Source organism: Oryctolagus cuniculus, chromosome 3 (assembly GCF_051225735.1).
Source record: "Oryctolagus cuniculus isolate XC-2025 breed Fujian yellow rabbit chromosome 3, ASM5122573v1, whole genome shotgun sequence".
Taxonomy (NCBI): Eukaryota; Metazoa; Chordata; class Mammalia; order Lagomorpha; family Leporidae; genus Oryctolagus; species Oryctolagus cuniculus.
Genome location: NC_142869.1, coordinates 84,096,817 through 84,114,932, shown reverse-complemented (window position 1 = coordinate 84,114,932; position 18,116 = coordinate 84,096,817). Strand labels below are relative to the sequence as shown.

The 18,116-nt window shown below is 44.1% G+C and overlaps 1 protein-coding gene and 1 long non-coding RNA gene across 2 annotated transcripts in view; one reads left to right on the top strand and one right to left on the bottom strand.

Annotated features, from left to right (window-relative positions):
- The window catches only part of LOC149127411 (uncharacterized), a 58,742-nt gene extending 53,391 nt beyond the window's left edge, over positions 1–5,351 (bottom strand). Inside the window, exons 1-2 of the mRNA XM_089328661.1 lie at positions 5,253–5,351; positions 3,235–4,319 (exon numbers count right to left, since the gene is read on the bottom strand). Coding sequence (XP_089184787.1) covers positions 3,235–4,319; positions 5,253–5,351 — 1,184 coding nt within the window. The remainder of the gene's footprint in view (positions 1–3,234; positions 4,320–5,252) is intronic.
- A 1,264-nt stretch (positions 5,352–6,615) lies between these two features.
- Positions 6,616–13,258, top strand: LOC149127410 (uncharacterized). The gene is made up of 2 exons (XR_016231539.1): positions 6,616–6,731; positions 13,009–13,258. It is a non-coding gene; the product is annotated as an uncharacterized LOC149127410 (long non-coding RNA).
- The last annotated feature ends 4,858 nt before the right edge of the window (positions 13,259–18,116 follow it).

Below are 18,116 nucleotides of genomic sequence, written 5' to 3'. Positions count from 1 at the left end.
TAAGACATAATATAAGTAAGTACGAATAATATAAGACAAACAATGAACCCACCTTATAAATACAAGCCATGGCTCTTGTGTGACAATTTCATACAAAGCACCAAGTCTAAGGGGCACCAAACATACTGTAATGAAACATTTCCCCAAGTAATCAGCTATGAGTTAACAGTCACATGTCCAATTTTTATTTGCATTTTACAATAGAAGTATGCATCATATATGTAGGTTATAAAGCCTCAAAATAAAATCAGCACCCTAGAATTCATAACACAATCAGAAAAGCCAGAACACCATCAACACCCTGTCACCTACCTCCTCCATCTTTGTCTTGTGTCCTTAAAACATATACATACTTTATCCTTAATTTACGGTTTCAGTACAAGTCTGAATACAACTTTAGGATTCTTTTTTTCCTAACAAGTGAGTTGGCTTTCCATATGTGGCAGTGATATATTGTTTCCTCTTAAAAGATAACATCTTTGACTTTCTATTTAAAAAAAAAAAAAGGTAAATCACTGCTTTAAAGAAAAATATTAACAGACCAAGTGAGAATTAGTGATGGTAAACTCATAAAACATTAAATGAATGAATGAAGTTTGGCACTCACTGCAAAAGTGGCCAGGAACATGGGTTCTAAAGCCCCAGACCCCCAGTTCAAATCCCCACTCCACCACTTACACTTTCCAAGCCTCAATGTCTTACTGTAGAAGGGTGAAATCACAATCACACATACGATGATTATAAAAATGTAATGGAAAAATGAACGTAAGAGCTGAGCACACTGCTTGGCACATATCCAGCACCCCCAAATCAGTCTATCTGTCATTAAATTCACCCAAACATATCAAAGGATTTTGCCACCACCAATAGCTTATTCTCCAGAATTCCAAACGAGCTGAGCATGAGATGTCTTCACACAAAAACAAATCAAGATGCAGGGATCCAACAGCCGGACAAGCCACAAAGGACAACTCCCAGTCCCAACATTGATTCAATCTTCACCTCATGACCTTGAATAGCAGGATCATTTTTCAAATCCATTTCTGTCCTCTGCCTCCTGCCCCACAAAGCTGGACTACTCAACCCAACCCTCAGAACTATCCAGAAGGCTGTCCCGATCTTCATGAGACTCTTTCGGTCCAGTCTAGGCTAAGAGTCAGGCATGACCTCTATGTAATAGCACAATCCCTGATAACATTTTTGGTGGACACATGAAGAAAATCTGGCAAACCACTACTTTGAAAAGAAAAATAATTCCATGCTATTAAATGAATTAAATTCCTCACTTCTAAAATTAAATGCATTATATTCCTGAATGTGGCATCCTAACTCTGCAGCCTTAATACTCCTTTAAGTTACTCAGAGTTAATAAGCAACATGTTCAGATTCAAACAATCACTTTCTGCCAAGGCACAAAAGTTGTGAGACAACTAAATCAAGTTTTATTTAAAACCACTCTCTCCCCTTCAAGTAAAACTCCCCAATACAGCTGGGAAAGAACAGCATGAACCAGCCCGACCTTGCTGCCTGCCACCTACCCAGGAGTCATCTCCACATCATTCCACCTTCAAGTGTGTGTATATGGGGTGACAGAAGAAACACTATTATCCAATACATGGTTACATCAACTTTAGGCATCCATTCCAGCGTCACAAGACTTCTACCTCTTTTTTTTTTTTTAATTCCAGAACAGAAAACAAGAGCACTTGAATCACGTAGACAGTGACCCAGGTCCTACAGAGGCTTGGGGTAACTTCCCGACCTGAATAGCCCACGTCAGTGAAATGGGTGAGGCCCGTATTTCATATTTAATCAGTCTGCACCCTGTAAAGCTGCATGGCGGGGCCGGCATCTGAGGTCAGCACCAGTCTAGTGTCTGCTGGCTGCCGGAGCCTGGGCTCCTGGCCAGCAACCCACCTCCAGAGACAAGCGCCAGGGCATACTATAGTGTTTCCATTTAAGGCCCGCCACTTGGATCGGCCCATCTTTGAAATTTCTTACCACCACCTTCCCAGGAAGAGCTTTTTGGGGGAAGAGAAGGTGGTGCCTGTTTTTTGCCCCCGCCTTCCTTTGGGCTATGCATCCCAGAAGTCTGCATCTCTGGAGCTGGAATCGTTACCACCACAGGATCACGTCTCATTTCAGGGCCCTCTCCTCAAAAAATAGAGGAAATTAGGTTGGGACTGGCCCTTTTCCCCCATCATCTAATTCCTGTCACATGGTGGGGGGTGTTTCTCAAAAAAAGAGGGGGAAATTCAATAAAACTGATAAATCCATGGTATTACCTTGCTACCTTCTCCAAAAGCCAAATTAATGACAACTTTTCTAACAGGGACCTGTCTTCCGCTACTAAGTGGAACGCTTCCTTCTCTAGGTAGCTTTCTCCAAGCGTCTCTCCCTTGCAACGAAGCATTCAAAACTCCAGGGGAGCCTCGGGTGAGGAGGGGGCAGGAGGAAAACCTGGCACAAACTGGACAGAGCTGAGCCAGTTTAGAACCCGACGGAAGTTACTGAATCCGGCGGCCCCAGAGCCCCACATCTCTCCGGAGCGCGCCCAAGGTTCTAGCCTCACTGTTTTGGTTACAGTGTTGAAGGGTTTTAAACTTGGCAAAGTACCGTGCAACATCTGTAACCACATTTGCCTTCTGGGGATCGGAAGATGAATCCCACATTCCTGGCTTTGAAGCTTTTTGAAACTGCACTAAGAAGAACGGAGGGAGGGAGGATGGGAGGGAGTTGAGCAGAGTTTATTGGCTGCCTCTCCAACAGAAAATTCCTCTTGGAAGGGATGGATATTTTGAGGGTGGGGGTGCTTCGCTCATCTCTCCACTGGCTCCTAAGCTCAGCCAGGAAGGGGAGCCCCGCAGCCGGACGGCCAGATCGATGTACAAGTCAGAGGCGCACACCCTGAAGGAGTTCATCCCTCACACACACACACACACACACACACACTCACGCGCGCGCACACACGCACCGCACAGCGCAAACCCGAGACCCCCGCTCCATGCCGCTGCCCTCCCCCACATCCCGCGAGCAGTTCAGGCCCAAAGCAAGACAGTTTGGGTCCGCGGCGGCTACCCGCACCGAGAGCGGATAGAGCGAGGGGGAGAAAGGAATGAAAGCGAGGGGGAGGCACCCGCAGACGCCCACCCTCCCGCCCCCAATGCCTGCCTCTCCTGGGGCGAGGCGCCCTCCCCCCTGCTCCGACCCGCAAGGCCGGCGACCTCTCCTCACCTCTGGTCCCGCCGCGGCCGGGTGCTGAGCCGGGGGCTGAGCCCAGGGAGGCGGAGTGCGAGCAGCCGGGCGCTGCAGGTCGGCGCGGCGCTGGGAGGCGCGAGGCGGGGCGGGGCGGCGCAGCCGGCGAGGGAGCCCGGAACTCTGCGGGGCCGAGGGCCGGCGGCTGGCCACTGGCGGCGGCGGCGGCGGCGGCTGCAGCCGAGCGGTGCACGGGGCTGGGGGCTTCCCAGCGCTGGGCGGCGCGGCTGGCCGAGGAGCAGGCTGGCAGCGGCGGCGGCGGCGGCGGCGGCGGCAGCCACCCGGGGGAAAGAGCCGGGGGAGGGAGGGGAGGCGGGGTGGAGAAGAGGAGGAGGAGGAGGAAGGGGAGGAGGGCGGGCGGATAAACTTCCCGAGGCGCAGAGGCGCTGAGGCGCGGGCGGGGAGGACGGCCGCGGGCGGGCGGGCAGGCCGGGGGCTTGCCCCGGGGGGCGGCGGGGGAGACGGTCACAGGGAGTGGAAAAGTTCCCCCAGCGCCGAGGGGGAGGCTGCGGCGGCGGCGGCGGCTGCAAAGAGCAGGAGCCGGAGCGGGAGGAGCGGGAGGAGGAGGAGGAGGAAGTGGCTGCGGCGCGCTCGGCCAATGAGTGTCTGGAGCTGTGATTAACCAGGCAGCAACACATCATTTCCTCCCGGCGCGGATCCAGGGAGCCGGGAGGGAGTGGGAAGGCGGCGGGGCGGGGCCGTCCCCGCGCCCCCTGCAGGCGCCGGGCCGGGGGCGAGCCCGCCGAGCCCCGCCGAGCCTGACCGCGCCGCCCCCGGCGCGCCGGGCACTGTCTGGCCGGGCCAGCGGCCGGCCGGGAGGAGGCAGCGAGCTGGCCGCCCGCGGGGCTCCTCGGAGGCGGCGGGGCAGGCCCGAGCCGGGCTCCCGCAGCCAGGGTGGGAGGAGGAGAGGCCGCGCGGCGCGGGTGAGTGCCCAGGTAGGCGCGGGCGGGGCCGTCTGGACAGCTCCCGGGGGCGCGCGGGGCCGGCGAGCGGGCGGGCTGCTGCGGCTGCGGCTGCTGCTGCGTCCCGGGCCCCGGGACTGCGGGCCGCACGCACCGCGAGTGCTGCCTGTCAGACAGGCTGGGCTCTCAGAGGGAAGCCTCCGCATTCTCCTGCGGGCCGCGGCTGATCCGCCTTCAAATCCCGTTCCACTTTGCTCATTTCCTCGCAAGGTCTGGGGTTATGCAAGAGCTTGCCATTTTCACAGTCGGCTTCCTTAGTAATAAAAATAAGCATGGGGGGGCTTCTGCAGTGGTCTGACCGTGACCTAGGCGCCGTGGGAGTTTACAGTGGGAAGGAAGGAACACTCCCTGACGCCCAGAGGCTGACAACCTCGTTCCTTAGCTGCACAAAAACACCCCAGTGTGCTAATATTATCCAGAGCATCAAAAAGGCATTCAAGGATCGAATTTTGCATAGTGCCTGCCGAGTGGAAGGAAAACACCGAGCCATTTTCTGTACCTTCTACAAGCTTATGATAGTCCTATCACAAAGCAAAATAAAAGCATGAGACCAATAAATGGGAATGCCGTCGTTTTTATCTCTACAGGTTCATTCATGCAGAGGGCATTTATTGGTGTCTGCAGTACTGCACAAGGTTGCAAAGGAAATGGAAGAGCTGCTCCGTGCAGGTCAGGAGTTTGCAGTCTAATTGGGAACACACGGCATAATGTGTATCCACGAAGCAGCCAGAAAATGATCCCCACTTGTGATATAAGCAAGAGGATGGAGGAGGTTGGGGGCATTTTTTTTCATAAGAAGGGCTTTGTATTCGTGTGATTGGGGATCAGGAAACAAAATTTAAGCCCCAATGAAGACAAGAGTGCCTCAAAGTACCGCTGTTATACGGAACAATATAAATGGGACCTCAGTGTCACTTGGCGGAAGTATCAGCCCTGCCATTTACAAACTGTTTGACCTTGGGCACGATTTTAATCCAAGAAGGGAATAAAGGCTGTCTCGTGAGGTGGCTGTGTGATTTGCATGAGATTAGATACATGTGAGAGCGCTTGCAGCTGCTGTTGTGATTGCTCTTCAATCCTGTCCGTGTGCTGAGTCTTCCTCTTACATGCCGGCCTCCTGTTGGTAACCTCCATGAGGGCAGGGGCCACGTCTAGTCGTGTTCACCTTGAGTTTTGATGCCTAGCAGAGTGATGCATGAGGGTGCTCAATAAAGCTTTCCTGATAAGAGAATAAATGAGATAACAGTGTAAAGCTCTCAGTTGTTCCTTTTATCTGTTCCTTGACTTGGCCCTTTGATAGTGTTCTTACTTTGTGACTGGTGCAGTGCAAAATCCCCTAACTCAACTGTCTGCTGTCTAACCTCCATGACCCAGAAGACTGGGAGGATTCTGCTTGGTACTTGTGGCCTTGCAATACAGAGTTGGAGGCAGGGGGATGCGGGACAGGGGCAGGTATAAAGCAAGAGATATGCTGGGGTATAGCCCTCCATTCAAATGCTGCACACCTAGTGATACAGCACCCCGGCTTGGACACCTTAATCAATTTTGGCACTATTAACCATTTTGGCTGGATCATTCATTGTTGTAGGATGTTGCCCTGTGCATAACAAAATGTTAGATGCATCCTTAGGATCTATGTAGTAGATGACACTAGAACACCCTCCTCCCATAGTTGTGACAGCCAAAAATGTCTTCAGACATTGCTAATGTCTCCTGGGGTGGGCCAGGAGGGCTGGGACTGCCCCTTTTTGAGAACTACTGCCTTAATCCAAGATCAAATCCATCAACTTAACCCTGCAGGAAAATCATACCAGTCAAGTCACTTGCAGGAAATACATCTTCTATTACTCTAAGATTCTCAGATCTCCTCTATCCTATGTTTCAAGGAGCAGGACTTTGCCTGCTGCATTGTGAATTGGCATCTCTTCTGTTTTCCACGTCTCCTTCTCTTTTATGCCCAGATCAATGTGTTCATTTCTAAAAGCCAACAGCTTTCAAAAACGTAGTAGAGAGAGTCCTTTTTTAGAAAACTTTATTTAATAAATATAAGTTTTGAAAGTACAACTTTTGGATTATATCGTTTTTTTCACCCATAGCCACCCTCCCACCCACAAACCATCCCATCTCTCATCCCCTCTCCCATCCCATTCTTCATCAAGATTCATTTTTCATTATCTTTATATACAGAAGATCAACTTAATATATACTAAGTAAAGATTTCAACAGATTGCACCCACACAGACACACAAAGTATAAAGTACTGTTTGAAGACTGGTTTTAATGTTAATTCGCAAAGTATAACACATTAAGGACAGAGATCCTACATGGGGAGTAAGTGCACAGTGATTCCTATTGTTAATTTAACAATTGACACTCTTTATTTTTTTATTTATTTGACAGGTAGAGTTACAGACAGTGAGAGAGAGAGACAGAGGGAAAGGTCTTCCTTCTGTTGGTTCACTCTCCAAATAGCTGCAAGGACCAGAGCTATGCGGATCTGAAGCCAGGAGCCAGGTACTTCCCCCCAGACTCCCATGCAGGTACAGGGGCCCAAGCACTTCGGCCATCATCCACGGCCTTCCCAGGCCACAGCAGAGAGCTGCACTGGAAAAGGAGCAACCAGGACTAGAACCTGGCGCCCATATGGATGCTGGCACCGCAGGCAGAGGATTAACCTAGTGTGCCATGGCGTCAGCCCCAATTGACACTCTCATTTATGATGTCAGTAATCACCCACCCAAGGCTCTTGTCATGAGCTGCCAAGGCTATGGAAGCCTGTAGAGTTCACAAATTCCAACCTGATTTACCCAAGGCCATAGTCAAAGTGGACGTTCTCCTCCCTTCAGAGAAAGGTACCTTCTTGTTTGATGGCCCATTATTTCCACTGGGATCTCACAGAGATCTTTCATTTAGGTCATTTTTTGCCAGAGTGTCTTGGCTTTCCATGCCCAAGAAACTCTCATGGGCTTTTTATCCAGATCCGAATGCCTTAAGGGCTGATTCTGAGGCCAGAGTGCTGTTTAGGGCATTTGCCAATCTATGAGTCTGCTGTGTATCCCGATTCCCATGTTGGGTTGTTCAAGAGGGTCTTTTTTTTTTTTTTTTTTTTTTTGACAGAGTGGACAGTGAGAGAGAGAGACAGAGAGAAAGGTCTTCCTTTGCCGTTGGTTCACCCTCCAATGGCCACTGCGGCCGGCGCACCATGCGGATCCGAAGCCAGGATCCAGGTGCTTCTCCTGGTCTCCCATGGGGTGCAGGGTTCAAACACTTGAGCCATCCTCCACTGCACTCCTGGGCCACACACAGCAGAGAGCTGGCCTGGAAGAGGGGCAACCGGGACAGAATCCGGCGCCCTGACCTGGACTAGAACCCGGTGTGCTGGTGCCGCAAGGCGGAGGATTAGCCTATTGAGCCACAGCGCCAGCTGAGGGTCTTTTTTTAAAAAGATTTTATTTATTTATTTAAGAGGTAGAATTATAGACAGTGAGGAGAGTCAGAGAGAAAGGTCTTCCTTCCGATGTTCACTCCTCAAATGGCCGCAACAGCCATAGCTGTGTGATCCAAAGCCTGGAACCAGGTGCTTCTTCCTGGTCTCCCTCCTGGGTACAGGAGCCCGATCACCTGGGCCATCTTCCACTGCTTTCCCAGGCAACAACAGAGAGCTGTATTGGAAGAGCAGCAGCCAGGACTAGAACTGGTGCCCATATGGGATGCCAGTGTCACAGGTGGAGGAGTAACCTGCGCCACAGCACCAGGCCCCAGAGAGTCTTTGAGCAATGTAGGAGTCCTATAAAGTATCTTCTGATAAAATTGGGGAAAGTTATTCCAATAGAATGTTTACAGTAGCTGCAGTATTATAGTTAAGCTCTTAGATTTATAAACACAATAACCACATTCACTGAACTCAAATGCTAAATGGGAGAGGATATGTATTGTAATTATTTAAAATTATTCTGTTTAAAGTTTTGAAATGACTACATTGAGTAATTTATCTCCAAGCTGTTTCTTTTTGATTCCAGAGACAGTTTCTATCTCATAATGGTATAAGAGAATTTACTTTATTAAAACTTATAAAGCAAAAGTCAGCTTAGTTATCAACTTCCAGAAGCAAATTATTTCAGACAATCGGTAGAATTTATTCATTTATTTATTTACTTATTTGAAAAGTAGCATTATAGAAATGGAGAGAGGGAGATTTTTCCATTCAATGGTTCATTCCTCAAATGCCTGAAACAGCTGAGGCTGAGCCAATCTGAAGCCAGGAGCCTGGAGCTCTATCCTGTCTCCCACAGGGGTGGAAGAGACACAAGTATGTGGGCCATCTTCTGATGCCTTCCCAGGTCCATCAGCAGGAATCTGGATTGGAAGCAGAGGAGCTGGGGCTTGAACTGCCCCTCTGATATGGGATGTGGGCATCCTAAATGGCAGCCTAATCTACCACTGCACTTGTTTGAATTTTTGAGAACTTATGTTGTTGATGAGAACTTATGTTGTTTATGAGAACACTGATGAAGTAATGTGCTGTAGTTCAATTTCTTCAAAGGGTTCTTGAAGGAAAATAAAGATTAGTGGCTCAAAGATTGAAAAACAAATTTTCATATGTCTATTCACTAAATAACAGGCAAGTAAAACCAAAAATCAAAACCTTCTTTGCAGAGAGTAACACCATATTTGTGTTGTGAGCATCTTTGTTCAGCAAAACAATATTAGCTATCCCATGAAAATAAGTTATTTGAAACATTGTTTTTATAGTTTTGTTCATTGTTTTGTTACGTAGTTGTGTAATCGTGATAAGCTTTATGCAAATTAATTTATATCGAGACTAGTGGTTGTTCACACTTGAGTGTTGAAGACTGGGTAGCCATCCAAATGGTCTAGAAAAAAGACAGTTTATAATAAATTGATCCTCCAGCTTCTATTTTGTCAGACTAACACTTGGACCTATATTCTTAAGAAACAAATACTATGACCTAGGCTGGCGCCGTGGCTCACTTGGCTAATCCTCTGCCTGCGGCGCTGGCACCCCGGGTTCTAGTCCCGGTTGGGGTGCCAGATTCTGTCCCAGTTGCTCCTCTTCAAGTCCAGCTCTCTGCTGTGGCCCGGGAAGGCAGTGGAGGATGGCCCAAGTGCTTGGGCCCCTGCACCCGCATGGGAAACCAGGAGGAAGCACCTGGCTGCTGGCTTCGGATCGGCGCAGCGCACCGGCCACATCAGCCATTTGGGGGTGAACCAATGGAAGGAAGGCCTTTCTCTCTGTCTCTCTCTCTCACTGTCTAACTCTGCCCATCAAAAAAAAAAAAAAAAAAAAAAAAAAAAAAAAAAAAAAACTATGACCTAAAGAAAGAACTTGATGGGTCAAAATAAAGGAAGAGAGAAGAAAAAGTCATATATATATATATATATATACACACACACACACACACACACACACACATATATATATATATAAAGAAAACATTATTCAATAAACTTTGTCAAGGCACTTGAAAAAATTCTCTCTTCACACCATTCCTGAAAATATTTCCAGAAGCAATAGAGTCAAAATTTTAAATCATAAATTAAAACACACATAGGTAAGTACTTAGATGGAAAAGTAATTTTTTGAAGGAAAGTTATGGAAGAAATAAAGATTGACTGACTTGGCTAAGTAAAAAATTTCCCTAAATTTTTTTGTTTGACTCAAATTTTCCCAAAGAACTTTTTAGTGAAGAATCTACCAAGCAGAAGAAGAAAAAATACAAGCCAAACTATTTACAACATATGCTGAAAAGGTTAAAATCACTAATATATAAGTAAATTCTTGCAAATCAACAAAAGCCTCCTCTAACAAAATTCTGGACAAAGATAATACACAAGGAAGTTAAAATTCATACATAATAGAATTTTTTTAAACTTTACCCTCTCTAATAACTAAAGAAGTGATACAGACAAAACTGAAATAAAATATTTTATGCAATAATTTCTAACAGTTTGTCAACAATTGTACATATTCTGTATTGGTAAGAATGACTTTATAAATGACACATTTGCCAGAGAGAGTGTAAAGCAATTTCTGGGGGCCAGCGCTGTGGCGCAGCGGGTTAATGCCCTGGCTTGAAGCACCGGCATCCCGTATGGGCACCAGTTCAAGACCTGGTTGCTCCACTTTCGATCCAGCTCTCTGCTGTGGCCTGGGATAACAGTAGAAGATGGCCCAAGTCCTTGGGCCCCTGCACCCACGTGGGAGACCCAGAAGAAGCTCCTGGATCCTGGCTTCTGATCGGCACAGCTCCAGCCATTGCGGCCATTTGGGGAGTGAACCAACGGATGGACAATCTCTCTTTCTGTCTCTCCTCTCTCTGTGTAACTCTGACTTTCAAATAAATAAATAAATCTTTAAAAAAAAACAATTTCTGAAAGATAATTAGGTGGTATATATTAAACATTTTAAAAATATCTATTCCTGTTGATATTTCAGTCCTATTTTAGGAACCTATTTTATAAAAATAATAATCAGTTGCACAAAGATTTGTCTAAAACAATACGTAAGCATCATCTACTAAACTTGGAGATGTCAACAATAAAGTGTAAGTTGAAAAAAAAAAGAATACAAAGGTATTATTCCAACTCAGTAACACTTACAAACACCTGCATTGCACACATTCACATACACACAAAGGAAACAGACTAAAAGGACATATTCCAGAGTATTCCACACTTACCATGGACTTTGGCTTTTACTTTCTTCTTCACACATGTCTGTGTATTCCATATACCATAACATTTTTATAAGCAGAAATGATAAACATTATAAAAATAGAAATGCAAATATTTTAAAAGGGTCTGACAGTCACGGAACAAAATCTAACTGGTGAGGAATGCATATGGATTTATATTTGTGAAGTGGGAGGTGCAGAGTTGAGAATGGAATTCAAACATGGTATTTATGTACTCTGCTGGGAGGTCCTTTTTTTTTTTTTTTTTTTCAGAAGAAATTTTTCCCAAGAGCTCAGAGCCTTGATATGCACCCTTGGCACCACCTCAAGCTCTTTTTGACCCATTTCCTTGTAGCCTGGACAGCAGGGTGCACCTCTAGACTTCCCATGTTCCTTATGTTCAGAAGTTTCTCGAGTTTCTGGTTGACTTTATTTGACAATTTAGCTACAGAGTCTAGATGTGAATTTTAAAAGCAAATTCCATTGATTAATGCCCTAAGGAAGTTCAAATTAATTTCTTCCTCATATCAAACACATTTCAGATATCCCATGTGGTTCTTGGTAGGATCCAGTGTCAAGATGGCTTTTCATCTCTTAGGGGACATTCTTTCTCCTCACTGGTCCCTCTGAGCATCGGCCTCATAAAGATATTTTCAAAATAATTTTCTAAGTTCTAATGTGCCCCATTCTACCAAAATCTAAATCCAAAGGCTTCTTTTGTACTGACTTGCTTCCGTTGACTGAACTCCACTGAATGTTGAGGTTAATTGTGTATCGTGGAGATCTAGCAGGTTCACCTTAAGCAAGGGCCTGCAGATTTCAGATCCCAGTTTCTCAGGTGCAGAGTGAGGGGTGAGTTGTAACTCTGAGGTCTCAGTTTTGAAATTCCTCTACTTAAGAATTCCTAAGAAGCCAATTATCTGAAGTTGCTGATGCTGTGTTTGACCTTTCTGGGGACAAGGAGCTTAAGATTGCTAGAAACTTACAGAAAGCCAAGGTGACCCCAGTGAGCTAAGCATGTGTTGTGATGGCCATAAAAGAGGACTGAAATTGCCAAACCATGCAGGTCTAACCAGTTACAGGCAAAGGATATTATTAAAAGGGTTTAAGCAATCAAAGGAATAATACATTTTCTGTATGTCATTTATCTCTACACCTGTGTTCTTTTAAGTTTTTTATACTTATTTTTTAAATAATACAAAATAAACAAATACAAAAGGATGTTGTATAGTGAAAAGTAAATTCCAGAACCACCATTGTTTGCCAGCCACCCAGTTGCCTCTCAGTAATGCCAGCATCCATGTATCCTTACATAGGAAAGTATACACGTCTTCTCTCTTCCTTTAATGGTAGCATGCTGTATACACTCTTCTATCCTTGTTTTATTAACATAATTATATATCTTGAAGATTGCCACCTCCTGTTGATAAACAGTCTTTGCTGTTACAGCAAAATTGTTAGCACTCAAATTTTTACTATTTTTATTGTGCTACCTTCTTGGGGAAGCGCATAAATCTGGATTTGGACAAAACCAATGTTCTTATCTAGTCCAAGGCCTGTTTTATGCACTTGAAAACAAAATGTCCCTGAAAAGTCATGTAGCTCTTCAAGTACATAGCTACTTACAGTGAGACTGGAACTTAAATGTGGTTCACTTAGCCACTCTTTTTTTACTTTATGATTAAGAAGTTATACATGTTGTAATTAAAAATGCTTTGTGTGTGGTATGATCTGCTTTTTATTCTTTAAATAAGCATGAGTGATGTGCAGACAGGAGGGGGGAAAGTAATGTCCACGAGTTTCACAGGGCTAACCTTCAGATAATGTCAATGCAGGTGATTTTTATAACTTACCTGATTTCTTTTTTATAGGAACTTTATTAATGTATAACTCACATACCACACAGTCCACCTACTTGAAGTGCACAATTCATGGGTCCTGGTATATTCAGATAGTTCTGCAACTGTCAGTAAGATTGATTTTAAAACATTGTCATTGGAACAGGCATTGTGGCACTGCAAATCAAGCCATCACTTGGGATGCCCACCTCCCATATGAGAGTACCTGGTTCAATCCCTGACTACTCTGTGCTTCAGTTCCAGGTCCCTGCAAATGTGCCTAGGAGACAGCAGATGACAGCCCAAACACTTAGGCTCTTGCCATCCATGCAGGAGACCTGGAGGAAGCTCCTGGCAACTGACTTGAGCCAGACCTAGCCCCAGCTGTTGCAGGCATCTGGGGAGTAAACTAATGGATGAAAGATCTTCTCTGTCTGTGTCATGCTAGCATTCAAATAGATATATCTGTAAAAAATAAATAAATAAAACATTTTCATGACCTCAAAAAGGCACTTTGTAATATTAGCAGTGTCTTACCATATTTATACTTTTTTATTGTCTTATAATAAAAATAAATCTATTAGAAATAAAGTTAAAATAATACAATATTCACTATAACAATAAATATATGAAGGGAAATAGAGATTCATTTTACTGTCCAATATAAATAGATTCAATATTTTGGATAATTTTGTCTTTTTTCAGTTCAGACTTATATAAATAAATACCCATAGTTTTCACTTACTTAAATCTATGGATGAGGGCAGGTGATATGGCACAGTGGTTTGGGCCAACACTTGGGACGCTTGCATGCCATATTGGAGTGCTGGTTCAAGTCCCAGCTGCTCTGCTTCTGATCCAGCTTTTACTAGTGAGCCTGGGAAGGCAGTGGATATGGCCCAAGTACTTTGGCCTGGCCCACTCCCCGCTGTCATTCTACCTTTCAAATAAATAAATAGGTAAATTTTTTTTTTTTAATTTTACTGATGTGCCATGACTTTTAATCACATCTCATTGTTCCCTTAGGATAGATTCCTAAAATTAGGAATCCAGATCATGTCTTCAACTGCTAAACAATTTGAACTCTTTCCAGTGGTTTGTTCTTTGCACCACCCTCAATTGTCTCTCCATCCTCACACCCCCTGTTATCCTTGTCAATTTGGAAGTTTAAAGTTTTCTGTTCTGGGTATGGCATTTTGGTGCAACTGGTTGAGCCACCACCTGTGAGCCCAGTTGGAGTCCTGGCTGTTCCATTTCTGATCCAGCTCCCTGCTAATAAGGCTGGGAGGGCAACAGAAGATGGCCCAAGTACTTGAACCCCTGCCACTCATATGGGAGATGTAGGTAGAGTTCCAAGCTCCTGGCTTTGGCCTGGCCCAACCCCAGCTGTTGCAGCCATTTGGGGAGTGAAACAGCAGATGAACAATACCTCTTTCCCTAACTCTGTCTTTCAAATAAATAAATCTTTTAAAAAAATCTGTTTTGATTTTCATTTATTTAACTGCTAATTTGGTTGTGTGTGCCTTGCTCAAAATATATGAACTGTTTTGTATTTTTCTAACTTTCTTTTCAGTTAATACTTTTGGCCCATTGTTCTGTCTGAATATTAGTGTTATTTTTATTCATAAGAGGATGAAGAGTTTTTTTCCTGCTGAGGCATGATCAGGTAGAAATGTTAATCCATAATCAACTTTCAAAGGTGAACTTGGTCTCCACTTATTATTTTGCACATAGTTGGAGTGCCTCTGCCTGCCTTTCCCCTTGGAACTTTTTACATGTCTGTTGTACTGAAGATATCAGTAGGAATGAGGGCAGGGACAATCTGCAATGTTCCTTATAGTTTTGTAAGATGGCTGTTTACTAATTTCTCTCAAACTCTCCCGAAATAATATCATATAAAAGCGACAGTAAATTAATTTGAATCCCTAAGTAGCCAGATAAGTTGGTGTTTGCTCAAATTCATCCCTTACTACAAAGATCAACACGAATACTGGGCCACAGGTTAGAGTATAAAATGCACCAAATCTCACTTCACTTTTCTCTTCGACAAACATGGATTTGTAAACGAGTGAATAATCTTTAGTTTGAGTATGACTCAGTTCCTTCTAGTGCTCTACAAAAGAGTACAAAAGGTTACCAAATCCTCCAGTTTCTCACACAGATTCCATTTGGAATGAAGGAAATAAACGTCCCACTCTCTAACTGCTAAAGATGTTACTGATCCTATCTAAGAAATAGGAGTTTCAGAATATGAAATGGGAAGACGTTTCAACATCTTCATAATGGAAAGGGTCTTGAAATGGGAAACAAATACACGTACAGGAAGGAAAAAAATTGTTGGTAACAGCAGTTAGACCTGGATAGAAAATGGCCACGTAATGTATTTGGTGAAAAGGGAGAGGAAAAGGGCACCCCTCATCTGGAGCCCAGATGAGCTCTGGCTTGGAAAACTTCCTCTATTGCTGCTAAAGGTTGGGGGTGCCCTGCTGACAACTCAAGCATCCATCAGAAGATTTTCCACAGTGAATTGTTTGCATCTACTGGATTCTCAGTTACGTATTAGGCACCAGTGAAACTTAATAATCAGAACACAGACTTAATTAGATACTGTTTGATTTTGAAAATAAAACAAAAATAACTATCAACCATCGCTATTAGGTTGTTGAACTAGAATTATGAACTTTTCTATTTTAAAGAAAACAAAATAATTTTATAGAGCTTTTGAGGATTTAATGAAGTTTCAAACTATAAACAAAAAGAAAAAAGTACTATGATGAGCCCCAAATGCTTCAAAATGTTCATGGAAGATGTGCATTACAAGGAAGTTGGCCATATATTTCAAAATAATTTGGCACCAAAAAGCCCTTATCTTTTAATTACATTTTTCTGTGAACTTTTTGAAGACTCCTCCCCATTGCCAGACTGAACAGTGATCAAGACCAGGACAGACTTCATTCATATATTCCCCACCTTTTTTTTTTTTTTTTTTTTTTTTAGTATTTTAAAGTAGACTTCAAACATCATCATGTCATTCCATCCCTACATATTTCTGATGTTTTCAGAAAGATCTTGTGTCAAATCAGGATCCAGACAATGACGATTCATTGCATTTTATGTGTCTTCTAATTTTGACATGTTAGTCCTACCTGCTACCCACCCAGGAAGGTGGAGAAGACACAGGGAAAATAAAGGCAGAGAATACATCCTTCCTCGACCACTTTTTTTAACCATTTACATTTGAAAGGCAGTGGGGGGGATCAATCCTCCACTCCCTGGTTCATTCCCCAAATGCCTAGAACAACTAGGGCGGAACCTTGAATTCAGAACCCAGTCAGGTCACCCACATGGGTGGCAATGACCCAAGCACTTGAGCCATCACCAGCTATCTCCCAGGGTACACATGAGCCTGAAGCTGGGATTAGAAGTGGAGTTAGAACTTGAAACCAGATACTCCAATATGGATGTAAGCGACCCAACCGATGTCTTGACCACTGCAAAAGGGAAAGAACACCCTCCCACCCCCAGCAGCTCTTAAAGTCTCCAGAACAGATGGAGAGAGACAAAAACTAAAACTCATTTCAAAGGCTCCAGCTTTGTCTTTCTTGACTTTAATAAAGTCACTAACAATTTTCATAAAACCACAGTTTCAGCTAATAGAGACTTATTTGCATATGCCCCAATTTTTCTTTCAAGTCTGCATTCTAGAGATCTGGATAGGGATTGCTGCTTTCAAACACAACTTCTCACATAAAAATGAAAAATTCTTGAGCACATTTCCTCACTCAGTCCCTCATTCCTTGGTGTGCATTGGTTTCAATCCTCAGATGCATCTTCAGAGATTTTAAAACAGTATTTCTTCCAGTGAAGTAACTGATAGATTCTGTATGGTAGCTGCCGAATCTTTTTTTTTTCTGAGAAAGAAAAAAGCCACATTGTTTTGAAAAACATGTTTTTAAAATAATTTTATAGATTGCAGATTTTGTAAATGATCATGTTAATTGTTGGGAGGGGGTTTCCAACCTTGTTCCCGTCCCCTTGGCATTAGGCTTTTGTTCCCCAGCGTTGAATATGTCATTTTCTCCCACAGACTGCATTTCTAGGGGTATAATTGCTGTCTCCATGTAAAAGACAACTCATGTGCATAAATTTCCACTCCCTGAAAGGAGACTCTGCCTCCCCTCATTTTAATGCAGATGTGATCGGTGTTGGGGTGGGGGGAGGTAGAGTTACACTTACTTCCCCAAGCGAATGAAACAGATTACGCATTAAATATTGTCTTTGGAACCAGGTGCACAGAAACAACCAATTACCTAGACAGCTCATCAAGTTCTGAAATGTTTACCACATTGTTTTTTTGTTTTCTCTTTAAACATTTGGCGAATTATTCAGAGGCTTACATTTCTCCGTAAGGAACAGAATCCACTTATTAATAAAGGCCCCTTTAGTGTGAGTCACCAGGTGACTCACAGCAGCCATTAAAGCCACATCTGAAACTTTCTGAAGTGAACTTGCGTTGCTGTGAAGACACTGCTTCTGGTTCTTCTAGCTGATAACTGGTCTCTCAAATGACCTGAATGTGTGAAGACGAGAGCGAGCACACAGGGCGCTCTGCCTTTCCCTTTGGTATTTTATGGTTGCTCACGAAGGACAGTAGCCACATCAGTGTATTAGATTCTGGTCACTGCTCATTGTATAATCTTGAATTTTTATGCATATCATCGTTTCTGTGGGCTCGGAGTTGGGGGTTAATTTAGCCTGAAAGGCAGATGTACTCAAGAGTACTCTCAAGACTTGCTTCTGTTATTCCAGCAGACTTGTACCACTTCCTGAGGAGGGGCAGTTTTAGATTTCCAAGAAGTCATTAACCTCCCGAAGAATGTGAAGAATAAATAGAGTGGCAGGCCCCAGAGATGTAATTGTTGCCATCTATTAGGAAGGCGGGAGGGCCTTGCGTGGGGAGGTCTGATGGGGCTGGTGGGAGGGAGGGCTGGGAATAGCAGGAAGATGTTGTTGGAAACGCTGTAGACAGGATTAGTGGTAAATGACTTGGAGATCAACCATCTGCTGCGTGTGTGGTTAAGCAGGACTGACTTACTGAGGGGATCCCAAACTCAAACCATTTATCATCGCAGCTTCCTTTGGAAGTTAGGGGGAGCTCTAAGCAAAGTTGGTGAAAATGCACAACAGAAAAAAATTCTATTTGTATGGAGGCAGGGGCAGAGGCTGAATGTAGACATTTTGGTTTTGTTTTAGTTTTTGATAAAGCGTTTTGAGACATTTTAGAGCATATGAGACTTTTAGATGGAGTAGAATGAGAACTTAAAAGTCATCAAGTTGCTCTCACATATTCTGGTCAAACTGGAATT